Source organism: Urocitellus parryii, chromosome 11, assembly GCF_045843805.1.
Source record: "Urocitellus parryii isolate mUroPar1 chromosome 11, mUroPar1.hap1, whole genome shotgun sequence".
Lineage (NCBI taxonomy): Eukaryota > Metazoa > Chordata > Mammalia > Rodentia > Sciuridae > Urocitellus > Urocitellus parryii.
The window spans coordinates 79,559,878-79,572,717 of NC_135541.1; the positions used below are offsets into that span (position 1 = coordinate 79,559,878).

General features: G+C 32.8%; 1 protein-coding gene across 5 annotated transcripts in view; it reads left to right on the forward strand.

The window, feature by feature from the left end:
• The window catches only part of Agl (amylo-alpha-1,6-glucosidase and 4-alpha-glucanotransferase), a 66,352-nt gene that overhangs the window by 6,122 nt on the left and 47,390 nt on the right, over positions 1 to 12,840 (forward strand). For all 5 annotated transcript variants that reach the window (XM_026401394.2, XM_077803633.1, XM_077803635.1 and 2 more), the window contains 5 exons: positions 5,081 to 5,291; positions 5,809 to 5,975; positions 7,017 to 7,220; positions 10,389 to 10,570; positions 10,732 to 10,843. In XM_026401394.2, the coding sequence (XP_026257179.2) occupies positions 5,081 to 5,291; positions 5,809 to 5,975; positions 7,017 to 7,220; positions 10,389 to 10,570; positions 10,732 to 10,843 (876 nt within the window). The remainder of the gene's footprint in view (positions 1 to 5,080; positions 5,292 to 5,808; positions 5,976 to 7,016; positions 7,221 to 10,388; positions 10,571 to 10,731; positions 10,844 to 12,840) is intronic.

Here is a 12,840-nt window from a genome sequence, read left to right on the forward strand (position 1 = left end):
CATAGTAAATGAGATTATGATAAATATCCTAATACATGACCTATGTTTGCATCACTATTTCCTCAAAAAGATATATACCTACATTAAATTATTAGGTCAAAACAATAAAAATTCTTGGGGCTGGGGTTGTGGCCTAGCATGGGTGAGGCACTGGGTTCCATCCTCAGCATCACATAAAAATAAAGGCATTGTGTCCACTTACAACTAAAAAAAATATATATATACATATATATGTACATATATACACATACACACATATATTTGTATACACACATATATAATGTATATAAATTCTTAATATATCAATGCTATATTAATTTGTAGAAAAAAATTGTGTATGTAGTTCCATAGTTCCTTGGGGAAAAAATTCTTGGTTTTATGGTACAATGTGAAAAGTGAGTCTCTGGATGTTTAGTTACTTAATAACACTGTTTGGATAATTTGGTTTTGATTTACTAACACCATTTACTATGAATAAATTTATATCCATATTTTATTTCAATTCAGGAATGTAATTAACAGTTCTTATCACTAACTTTTTTCAGAAATGGTTAGAACTTCTATTTACTCACATTATTCATACTACAGTATGAAAGCAGGCTATATTTCTCTTGGCAGTCAGAATTTGATTGGATTAGAATAAATTCGAAGAGTCTAGTATTCTATCGTGTTTTACTGAAATCTTTACAGAAAATATCTTTCCCATTATTTAGTATTGTAGAAAAATTTACCACCTGTTGAACATCAATGTGGGCAATTTATTGCTACAAAAGAATAATTTTAGACTTGAGAGGAACATACCAACATGTTCTTAGTGTCAGGATTTGCCTTGAACCATACTAATTTTCCTTCTTTCCTCCCTTCCTTCCTTCCTTCCTTCCTTCCTTCCTTCCTTCCTTCCGGGCTGGCAATGGAACCCAGGGCTTCCAGCATGGTAGATAAGCCCTCTGCTACTGAACTACATCACCAACCCTATTATTACTATTAACTATTTTTTTTGTGTGTGTGTGTGTGTAGTGCTAGGGATTGAACCCAGGGCTTTGTGCATGCAAGGCAAGCACTTTACCAACTGAGCTATATCCCCAACCCATCAATTTTAAAATTTTGAGACAGGTTTTTACTAGATTGCTTAGGGCCCTACTAGGTTGCTGAGCCTAGCCTCAAACTTGCAACGCTCCTGTCTTAGCCTCCCAAGTTGCTAATCCTCCCATCACCCCTGGCCCAAGCTGACTGTAAACAGCAATTTATACTGTTACCTCTGAATCATATCCAATATAATATTCACTATAACTTTCCCCCCTTGTTTATTTGTAACAACCCTCTCTGACAGTGAAAAACCTGATTCTCATAATCTTTGTTTTTGAAAGGTATTTTTACCAGGTATAGAATTCTAAGCTAACAATAAAGGCATACATCAGAGATATTGCAGTCTCCATTCCAGACCAAGACAATAAAGCAAGTCACATGGTATTTTTGTTTCCCAGTGTGTATAAAAGTTATGTGTACCTTATACTGTAGTCTACTGAGTGTAAAATAGCATTCTGTCTTAAAAAAAACAATGTACATACCTTCATTAAGAAATAATTTATTAGAGCTACAGGTATAGCTCAGTGATACAGTCCTTGCTTCACTTGTGTAGGACCCTGGATTTGATCTCTAGCATTGGGAAAAGAAAGGAAGGGAGGGAAAGGAAAGAAATATTTTATCACTAAAATATGCTTATGATCATCTGAGCCTTAATGACAATTCTCAATGTTGATTCCTACTGACTGATCAGCACAGTGGTTGCTGGAGGTTGGAGTAGCTATAGCTATTTCTTAAAATAAGGTCATATTGAATTTTGCCATCTCAATCGACTTTCACAAAAATTTTCTATAGCATGGGACACTCCTAGCATTTTACCTACAAAAGACCTTCTTTCAAAACTGAAGTGAGTCTTCTCAAACCCTGCCATTGCTTTATCAACCAAATTTGTGAATATTCTAAATCCTTTGTGTCATTTCAACAGTGTACACAGCATCTACCAGTAGTTTTCATTTCAAGAAACTACTGTCTTTGCTCATCATACAAAATAACTATTCATCCATTAAAGTTTTCAATAAATTACAGCAATTCTGCCATATCTTCAGGCTCCACTTATAATTCTAGTTATCTTGCTGTTTTCATCACATCTGCAATCACTTACATCACTAAAGTCTTAAGCCCTCAGAGTCTTCCATGAGGATTGAACTACACTTTTTTCAAATGCCTTTTAAACTTGATATTTTGACCTCTTTCCGTGAATCGTGAATGTTCTTAGAAGCACCTAAAATGGCAAATCCTTTTGAGAAGTTTTCAGTTTACTTTACCCAGATCCATCACTATTGATGCCAACTTTAGTCTTACAAAATGTATTTCTTAAATAATAAAGACTTATCAGGGCACAGTGGTACACATCTTTAATTTCAGAAACTCAGCTGGCTGAAGCAAGAGGTAGATCACAAGTTTGAGGCCAGTTTGAGCAACTTAGTGAGAACCTGCCTCAAAACAAAACAGAAATTTAAAAGCAAGGGCTGGGGATATCACTAAGAGAACTTCCCTGGGTTCAATCCCTAGTACCACTCAATACATACATATATTTGTACTTAACAGTCAGAATTATTCCTTGATCCATGGGCTACAGAATGAATGCTTTTTTAAACAGGCATGCAAACATTAATCTCATTGTACATCTGCATCAGAACTCTGATATGACCAGGTGTATTGTCAATGAGCAGCAGAAACTTTTTTTTTTTTTTTCTGAGCAGTAGGTCTCAACAGTGGGTTTAAAAATATTCGGTAAACCATGTTGTAAACAGATGTGCTATCATCCAGGCTTTGCTGTTCTACTTATAGAATACAGTCAAAGTAGATATAGTGTAATTCCTAGGGTCCCTAGGATTCTCAGAATGGTGAGTACTGACTTCGACATAAATTCACCAGTTGCATAAGCCCTAACGAGTGTCAGCCTGCCTCTGAATCCATGCATTGACTTCTCTGTAGCTATGAAAAACTCCTAGATGTCACTATAAGACTGTATCATCTACATGTAAAATCTGTTTAATGTAGCCACCTTCATCTTCATCAATAATCTTAGTTAGATCTTCATACTGCAGCTGCCACCTTGGAATCTGCTTTGATTTTTATATTAGGAAGATATCTTCTTTCCTTAAACCTCATGAGCCCACCTGTGCTAACTTCAACCTTTTCTTACATCCCTTAGCTTTCATAGAATTGAAAAGAGTTAGGGTCTTGCTCTGGACTAGGCTTTTGCTGAAGGGAATATTGTGGCTCATTTAATCTTCTATTCAAACCATTAAATCTTTTTTCCATATTCAGCATTAAGGCTATTTTCCTCCTTTATTCACATATTCATGGAAGCAACACTCATAATTTCCTTCAAGAACTTTTTCTTTATGTTCTCATTCTGATAAGAGAAGCCAAAATACTTACAGTGGCCTAGAAGGTCTGTATGATCTAATTACCTGTTTCCTTTCTTTTTCCTTTCCCTCACCTTATTCCAACCCAGCTATACTAAGCTGATTGTCATTTCTGAAACCAGCACATACTTAAATACTAGTTTTATTGTCCTGTTTTCTTCGCATAGTCAGTGCTTTCCCTAGATGGCCATAATAGAGATGTGACCAATTACCTTGCTTCTCTCAAACCCTTTAGCTTCTCAATTACCATCCTATTTAAAATTTCTGCCACCACATTAACATCTTTCCTCTCCTCCATTGTTCTTAAAATGCTTATTTCCCCTTTTTTTCTCAATATATGTCCCCTCCTTTACTTATTTATTTGTGAAGTTCATTGTTTAATATGCTCTTTCCTCTCTAGAACTCCAGCACTGCAAAGGTAGAATAATTTTCTATTTTGTTCCCTATAGGTGCTCAGTCTTTAATGTTTTATTATTTTATTGGCTATTTAATAAATCAGTCATTATAACTATTAGTATTTACTATCTTCTCAAAAATATTCCTTAAGTGTTAAAAATTATACTTAACTGAATTTCCTGCTGCCTTCAGTTTTTTTGCCTATCATTAATTGAGATACATCGTATTTAGAAGCTTTATATTCCTAACAGACTGGAGTGTAGTCAAAACTTTCACATTCTAACAATTGTAACAAAAATTCAAAGTCTTCCTTAAATCAACCAAAACTCTTCAACAGTAAAGTTTTATCTATAATGGGGTTTTGTTGTTGTTGCCTCTAATGATAAGTACTTGTAATACAAGTCTCAGGTATAGTTTAATAGAAATAGTATGACTTGGGAAAGAATGGGAATATCTTGGGTGTCAGGATTCCAACAAAGATTTTAATAACTAAATCATGATGAGTAGGGATAGCAGTTCATGTGGAGGTTCATGTACTCACTCTGAAGAACCAATGTGTACTTCCCTTCTGATTCCACATTCAATGATGTGACTTCAATAGCTTTAGATTATCCATGGTGGAATTGTTCTTATCAAGAAGTCAACAAGTACTACAAGTTAGTGTTTCCCACCACCCCAGCCATTTGGTACATCTTTGTTAGCATAACACTGTATTTCAGCAGATATAAATATGGGGCTCACATGCCTTCAGAATTGTGAAAAGTTCAAACTCTGCCTCTTTTGAGTTTGACTTCTTTCACTGAAGACTTGTTTTCTTTGTAGAGTAGGATAGTTGTCCCAGTATACCTCCCAAGTTTTATATACAATCCCATACTCGGCAACATAGAGAAACTCACTTTCTCTGCTGCAGTTTGAAAAATACTGGAGAACATCTTCACTCAGATGCCCACCTCTGCACAAGTCAATTTAGGGGTGAGGGTAGGGTACTGTGAGGGATTGAAAGATCAATATAAATAAAGATGTAAGAATTTTCACATCTTAAAGTAACTACGTGAATAGGAATCAGTTGACAGGGAAAGAAACAGGACATTGTGAAGCAGATGGTTCCACAATGTTTACTATACTTGGTAAAACAAAATGCAGCTAAATCAGAATCTTAGTTTTTATAATTCTTTAAATAAAACAGTATTTTTAACATAATTTTTTTAAATATGGTTTTTATTTAGGATTTGAACTACAGTTCCGATTAGGCCCAACTTTGCAGGGTAAAGCAGTTACTGTGTATACAAACTACCCATTTCCTGGAGAAACATTTAATAGAGAAAAATTCCGTTCCTTGGATTGGGAAAATCCGACAGAAAGAGAAGATGATTCTGATAAATATTGTAAACTTAATCTGCAACAATCGGGATCATTTCAGTATTACTTCCTTCAAGGGTAAGTGAAGTTAGGTGTTCTGTATATGGGGAAAAAAAGTTAATTCATTGTAAAACTTGAAGTTATGTAATTTATAAAAAGTTATCAACCATGGCAGTATAATTTTTACATTGCTTTTTGAGATACAAATAGAATATGGCTCTTCAATTTCTATGAGATTATCTAGTCTTTTCCTATAACCTGATTATAGGATGATATTTATTTAAGTGTGCTGGCTATTTCTGATAAATTCTAGTACATTTGTTTTTCATTAAAACAACATTATTAGATATTATGTATATTGTATGTGGTATAATTATATAGTAATTGTGCAATGTAGTATTAACTGTGTAATAATGCAGAATGGGTAAAAAATTGCTTTCCATTAAGTTTTGTTGCAACTTTGTAAATTATTGTATGTGTTAGAAATAATATAATTTTAAATAGGATAGTTCCTTCCAGTTATTCAGATACTAGAAAAATCTCACTTTTTCCCTCTCATTAAACGGAAAGTTTTAATTTTGCTTTTTTTCGTTAGAAATGAGAAAAGTGGTGGAGGTTACATAGTTGTGGACCCTGTTTTACGTGTTGGCAGTGATGATCACGTGTTACCCTTGGACTGTGTTACTCTCCAGACATTCTTAGCCAAGTGTTTAGGACCTTTGGATGAATGGGAAGACAGACTGAGGGTTGCAAAAGAGTCAGGTGATGTCAGCTTGGTTTCTTTTCCTTTTCTTTTTTAAAATAAATGTAATTATCTTCTGAAATACAGATTTCAGAGGCTTTGCTCCTACTTCTAATTTCACCTCCTAATATATTTAGTAATTATATGAACCATATGAAAATAGAACCATATGAAAATTTTTAAAGTTGACCCTTTTTAATCCATAAAAATGTCAAGTTATGTGGTTCAACTTAAGGACATCTATGATAAAATGTCATCATTGTTATTTCTGAGATTTTTGCTTTGACATATAAAACCAGTAGCAAACTATTAAAATGTAGAGGAAATATATTATTATATAATTTTATTATTTATTTATTTACTGTATAATAAAAAATTTTAAGTAAATTTTGATGACAGAGTTCCATGTGATATTTAGCACATGTTTTAGAAATAGCCTAAGTAACTCAGTAACAACATTGAAACCAAAAAGAATAAATGAATCTACAAATGTGAATGATTTGTATTATATAATTTTAATTAATAAATATTGACTTTCCACATGGAAGGCATGAGCTGCCAACAATACTTACAGTAAGATAAAACTTATTTTACTCTTACATAAAATAGGAGTAACATTAATTTTCTATTTTCAAGTTAAATGTAGGATGAAGAAAGGAATGAAAAGTTCTCTGGCATAACTATGTACTATAAGTACTGTGAAACATTAAAATTATGAGATGAGTATATACTGATATTTTTGTGTATAAATATATCTATTCAACAAATAGAAATTGAATCCCTAATAATAACTAAGCACTGTTTTGTGATTTTTTTCTAGTACACTATTTTATTACCTTGGTCTTGTAGATGAGGACACTGATATTCTGAAAGATATAAGTGGACTTGCTTAAAGTCTCTTTTGGTACAGCTAGAATTTGAACCTAAGTCGTTGACTCCATTTCCAATAGCATGGTAGCCTTTTTATTTTACTTAAGAAAGTTTACATTGATATTTTTCTTAGTTTTAGGTTGGTTTTGTTTGTTTTTTCTTACAGTGGTCTTTGTTGTCTTGCTTTTCAGGTTACAACATGATTCATTTCACCCCACTGCAGACACTCGGACTATCTAGGTCGTGCTACTCCCTTGCTGATCAGTTAGAATTAAATCCTGATTTCTCAAGACCTAATAAAAAGTATACATGGCATGATGTTGGACAGGTCGTGGAAAAACTGAAAAAAGAATGGAATATTCTTTGTATTACAGATGTTGTCTACAATCATACTGGTATGAACTTCATTAATTTTGATGAGAATATTAAATTCTGATTATTTCATTCCTCAATATTTTATATAACAGTTTGTTTCAGTGATGGGAACTGAACTCAGGGCTTCAAAACTGTTAGGCAAGCATTTCACTATCAAGCCACATCCTCATTCCTTATGTAATGTAAATTTTATAGACATACATAATGTCTTTCAACTTCAAATATCACTGTATATAGTATCACTTTTTTTGTTCCAAGAAAACAGTGCTAGTTGAGGATATAGTCAATATATAATTTGTATGTGATGTTTATAAAAAGAGTCATGATAGAAAGAACCTAATAATCATATTTCAACATAGAGTATTAATACTTTCCAGACTAACAAACATATTCTGTATAGCAAAATATCTGGTACTATAGCACATATGAAAAGAAGTACATGATTTCTACTACTGGGATGAAAATTATCAGTAAACTCTCAGAAGTTATATCCTTCACATATTAAAAGAGCTTTAGATCATCTCCAGCACCAAAAAAGACTATTTTTGTTCCCAAGATACCTTAGCTATATAGAGTTCTATAAAATGTACCAAATTTTTTCAACTGATGATCTTCAAGGAGATAATTATTCCTCTTACCTGTCATAGCAACTGAGTCTGGACTGATGATGCCTCTGGGCATGTATTCAGTTTAACCCAGTATATCTTATAAAATATTGTGTGGGCCACAATGTTGAAGAGTGTGGAAACCACTAATTTGCATATGTATAGAACAGGAATTCTGGGTGGTTCAAAAATTCAAGAAATTTCATGAGGTATTTTCCAAGTAATCATAGGAATTATGAAGATACTTAAATTTATTGATCTATTTCATCAATATAGATGATAATCTCCAACAACAGCAGCAAAATTAGGTTGAAAAAATAGATATATTCTAACATTCGATGTTTCTTTGTGTGCCTGGAAACCAGGTTTCAAAGTCTACAGTGAAGCCATTGTAATCTAACAACTAAGTATTCATTACTTATAAAATTGACAGTATTGGTAATTACTTAGGCATCTATAATATTATTTATGTCAAATTCATCAAATCATGTGAAGGCATTGTATTAGTTACAAATGGTAAAAGTTAGAATATGGCTTAGGTAGCTGTAACAGAGAGACAGAAAAAGTGACTTAACATTGAGATTGTATGTAGATTTTACAAAAGATTAGGTAGGCATTTCAGGACTAGAGTACTAGCTCAATGGTGCAGGGAAAGGAGGTTGTTTCTCTTGTAGCTCTGCTGTCTCCATTGCTTTGCTTACAGCTTTTAATCAAACATGGCTGCTCCAATTCCTGTGTCATATCCCACCCAGAGAAGATGGTAAAGGGAAGCTATGCCTTCTAAGTGCATGGTCTAGTATATGTGTTACTATTGATCATATAGCGAGACAATTACTGTTCTTACATTAGATAAATGCTCTCCGTATGCTAAATGTTCACAGGATAATTTTCAGAGACTTTAGATGATTGTATTTTATAATTCTCACCAATTGTTTTGCTGGGGATAGTATTTGCTGAGTTCTATACTACTGCACTCCAGAAGTCTATAGAGTGGATTTCTCTTTCATGTAAAATTAGAAAAATACTTACACTACCTAATGTTTAGAATTCTTTCACTTACCACTTGATTTTGTATCAAAATATTGAGAAAAGAAATAGAGTTTTAAGATTTTACCCTTAAAAACAATTGGGTAGAGTCAGACATGAAGATGGCCAGCCTCTTAGGAATCTGAGGCAGAAAGATTGTTTGAGCCTACTAATTCAAGACCAGTTAGGGCAACATATCAAAAGAAAAAAAATCAGGATATCCTTGGCATTTATCCTTAACATACATATCTGTGTGTGTGTATGTGTGTGTGTGTGTGTGTGTGTGTGTGCGCCCGTGTGCGCCTGTGCCCACGCACACGTGCACAGTCCTCAGAATCAAACCCAGGGCCTTGCTCATGAGACTCTACCACTAGGTTACATCACCAGTAAGTGAAAATCCTAATGGGATACAAATATGACTACATTTTGTCTTTTTAACTTGAATTTAAGTGAATGTGATGATAAATCTAGGGGGCAGTATCTTGGTACCAATTTGGAGAACTATCAGTTTAACTATTTTTTTTTTTTTTTGGCAGTACTTGGGCCTTGTGCATTCTAAGTAAGTTATTCTGCCACTGAGCTATATCCCCACCCCTTTTTATTTTATTTTGAGACAGGGTCTCACTAAGTTGCCCATGTTGGCTTATCACCTCTTGATCCTCCTGTCTCAGCCTCTCACATAGCTAAGATTACAGATGTGCACACCAAACTGGGCTTTAATTTCACTTTTATTATATGATCTCTGCTCCTTATATATCCTGACTTCACCTAAGTGTTTATTTATTGTGGGTATAAATAAATAGTAACTAAATTGCTTACTAAATAAATGACAGAAACTAAAAATGATACTGATTCTAAAATTCTGTAAGAGTGCTCACTGAGTAAATAAGACACAAACATGGTCATCTCATCAGCACAGCAAAGTGGTCACAATTGCAGATTCTGAAGAGAGACTTACATTAATTCTTCTGGCCAAGTTACTCAACCCTTGAGCCTTAGTTCCTCCTCTGTGAGAGGAACAAAACAGTATGTTCTGTATTGTGTGAGAGGAAATGAAGAATAACAAAGTGTATTTAACTGCATAGAACAATTCTGGGTGTGCAGTAGGTATTACTTTCCATTTTTCTAACCACTTGTATTCCTCAGTATGAATTCAGGGGGCATTAGTCCATTGTAAACATAAAAAAAATTGGGTCTAACTTTTGTCTATTTAAAAAATTAAATTAGCAATTTCTCAGTCTCATAAAAACAACATATTTTACTCTTTAGGATTAGCTGTGCAAAGATGTTACTTGTGAAAGAACTAATTTTTCTTCCTTCATATTTTCCTAAGCAATATTTAAGTTAAAAAACAAGTGTATGAGAAGATACCAAAATCAAAGTTTTTTTTTTCCATAAAACAGAATAAGTATAAAATATCGATATCTAAATATAGAAGGAAGTGGGTGGTAGATGTTGATATTTCATCTTTAAACTTAACATAGATACCATTTTCAATTTAATTATAAGATATAAGTTTTCTTTTGTTCAAATTTATTTGTTTTTATTTTTTTTAAGCTGCTAATAGTAAATGGATCCAGGAACATCCAGAATCTGCATATAATCTTGTGAATTCTCCACACTTAAAACCTGCCTGGGTCTTAGACAGAGCACTCTGGCATTTTTCCTGTGATGTTGCCGAAGGGAAATACAAAGAAAAAGGAATACCTGCTTTGATTGAAAATGATCAACACATGAATGTAAGTATTTATACAGTAATACCACACTAAATCAAAATAACAAAATTTCTTAAGTACAAATTAAATATATAGCTGAAAATTATTTATAATCAGTGTTTTAATATGTTAAACAATATTTGGTGAAATATTTAAAAATATGTTTTAACTGTTAAATTTTTCAGTGTATTCGAAAAATAATTTGGGAGGATATTTTTCCAAAGATCCAACTCTGGGAATTTTTCCAAGTAGATGTTCACAAAGCAGTTGAACAATTTAGAAGACTTCTAACACAAGGTACATAGATGCAGTAGATTGTTCCTATCAATTTTAAGAAATTTAATATTACTTTTAAAAGGATAACTCCTTTTTTTTCTTAGTTAATATTCCTTAAATCTGTTGTTTTGATACAATATTTTTGTTATTTTTGGTATTTGAAAACTGATTGTGGAAGCTGAAACATCTAAAGGGCATGCTCTAATAATAAAACCAATTTTTATTTTATTGTTGGCAGAATGCTCAGAATATAGTCAAACTCAGCATATATTTGTTAAAAGCATGAATGGGAATTAGGTAGAGCAGGTTACTTCAGCTGAGAAAGGCTTGTACAAGGCTTTGAAATCGAGAAATGTGAATCTTCTGCTGTCTAAGGTAAGAATCTTAACTATGCAAGAGGGACTTCCAACTGATGGTGCTCACCACAAACACCCTCCTTACAACTAGTGAGACTGAAGTTAGATATTAGCTAATAATAAAAGGTAAAGAAATAAATATTCAGTTAAGGATGTAACTAAGCTAGTTAATCAGTGTTCCCTTAACAAAATAAGAGGAAAAAACATACTCAAAGAGAACTTGAGGTTTTTAGGAGACAAATTAGAAAGGATTATGAAGAAAGTATCTGCAAGTAGTATGGGACAGCCCCGCAGGGAGGATGTTTGGGGACTCGGGAGGGGTTCTTTTAAAATAGGAAATTTTCTTCCTTGTCCAGAGACCAAAACTAGAATAGGACCCAAATATACTGCCTTTGAAGTAGAAATGAGTTTGCCTTTACATTTAAGAACTCAGTTGGATTCAGGCATCAACTTTTACAAGTATGTATCACCTTAATACAGGAACTTTTAGTCCTGATTTTGCTTCATATTTCATTCACCAAAAATTTCTCTCTCCTTTAATATTTATAAGTAGTATCATTTATATGTAATATGTGTGCTCATTGTAAAGAGAAAAAGCCCCAAATAGTTCAAAATATAATAAAATACAATGTGCAATTTCCCCTTCTACAAAACATACTTTGAGGGAACTACCAAGTAATAGTTTCTGTGTTTCCTTTCAGATTATTTTTGAAAGAAATTCAGATTTTACATGTGGTTTTACATAATTCTCTCTGTAAACTATATTTACACTCGTTTTATATTTGTATATATGTTACATACATTAAACTAAAGCATGGACTATTTAATTTGTTCATTAGCTGACAATATGAATTTATTATAGTTATTTCTCTTAACTCCCAAGTAGCAATACACTGTTTTAACGTACTTTAACTGGTTGGGATTGTTACTCAGTGGTAGAGTGCTTGCCTAGCACGTGTGAGGCACTGGGTTCCATTCTCAGCATCACATAAAAAATAGATAGATAGATAAATAAACAAACAGACAGACAAACAAATGTTTAAAAATAAAAAGAGTACCTTTAACTAGCTTTTTTTTCCAATTTTATTGTAATTCTTTCATTCAATGCATTTTTATTGATCCACCTACTGTGTGCTGGACACTCAGGCATGAGAATTCAGTGGCAAACATAGCAAGAACCTTGCCCTAGTGGAACTTATATTCTTATAAGCAGTACTATCTAAAATATACCCTGTATATGTATGTTTATTTGCTATATAAGTAGATCTACAGGATAAATTGTTATATGTGAAACAAGTAGGTCAAAGGATATGCAAATTTCAAATACAATAGATATCATCAAATTGCTTTTTTAAAATTATACCTACTCACATGTTTTGAAAAACTCTCACCAACATGTGATACCAATAATCTTTAAAATCTTTTTTCAATCAGGCAAATCATCTTGGTATGTATGGTTAAATATCTTGTCTTAGTTGATATTTCTTTTTATGTTAATGAAGTATCTTTTCACATGTTAATTAGCCACTTACATTTCTTGCATTAATTGTGTGTTAGTATTTCTTCCCATTTTTTATTGGACTGTTTGTCCTTTTCAAATTGATTCATTATTATTGATGGTTCCTTATTATATATATATGTTAAATATATTCTCTTAGTATG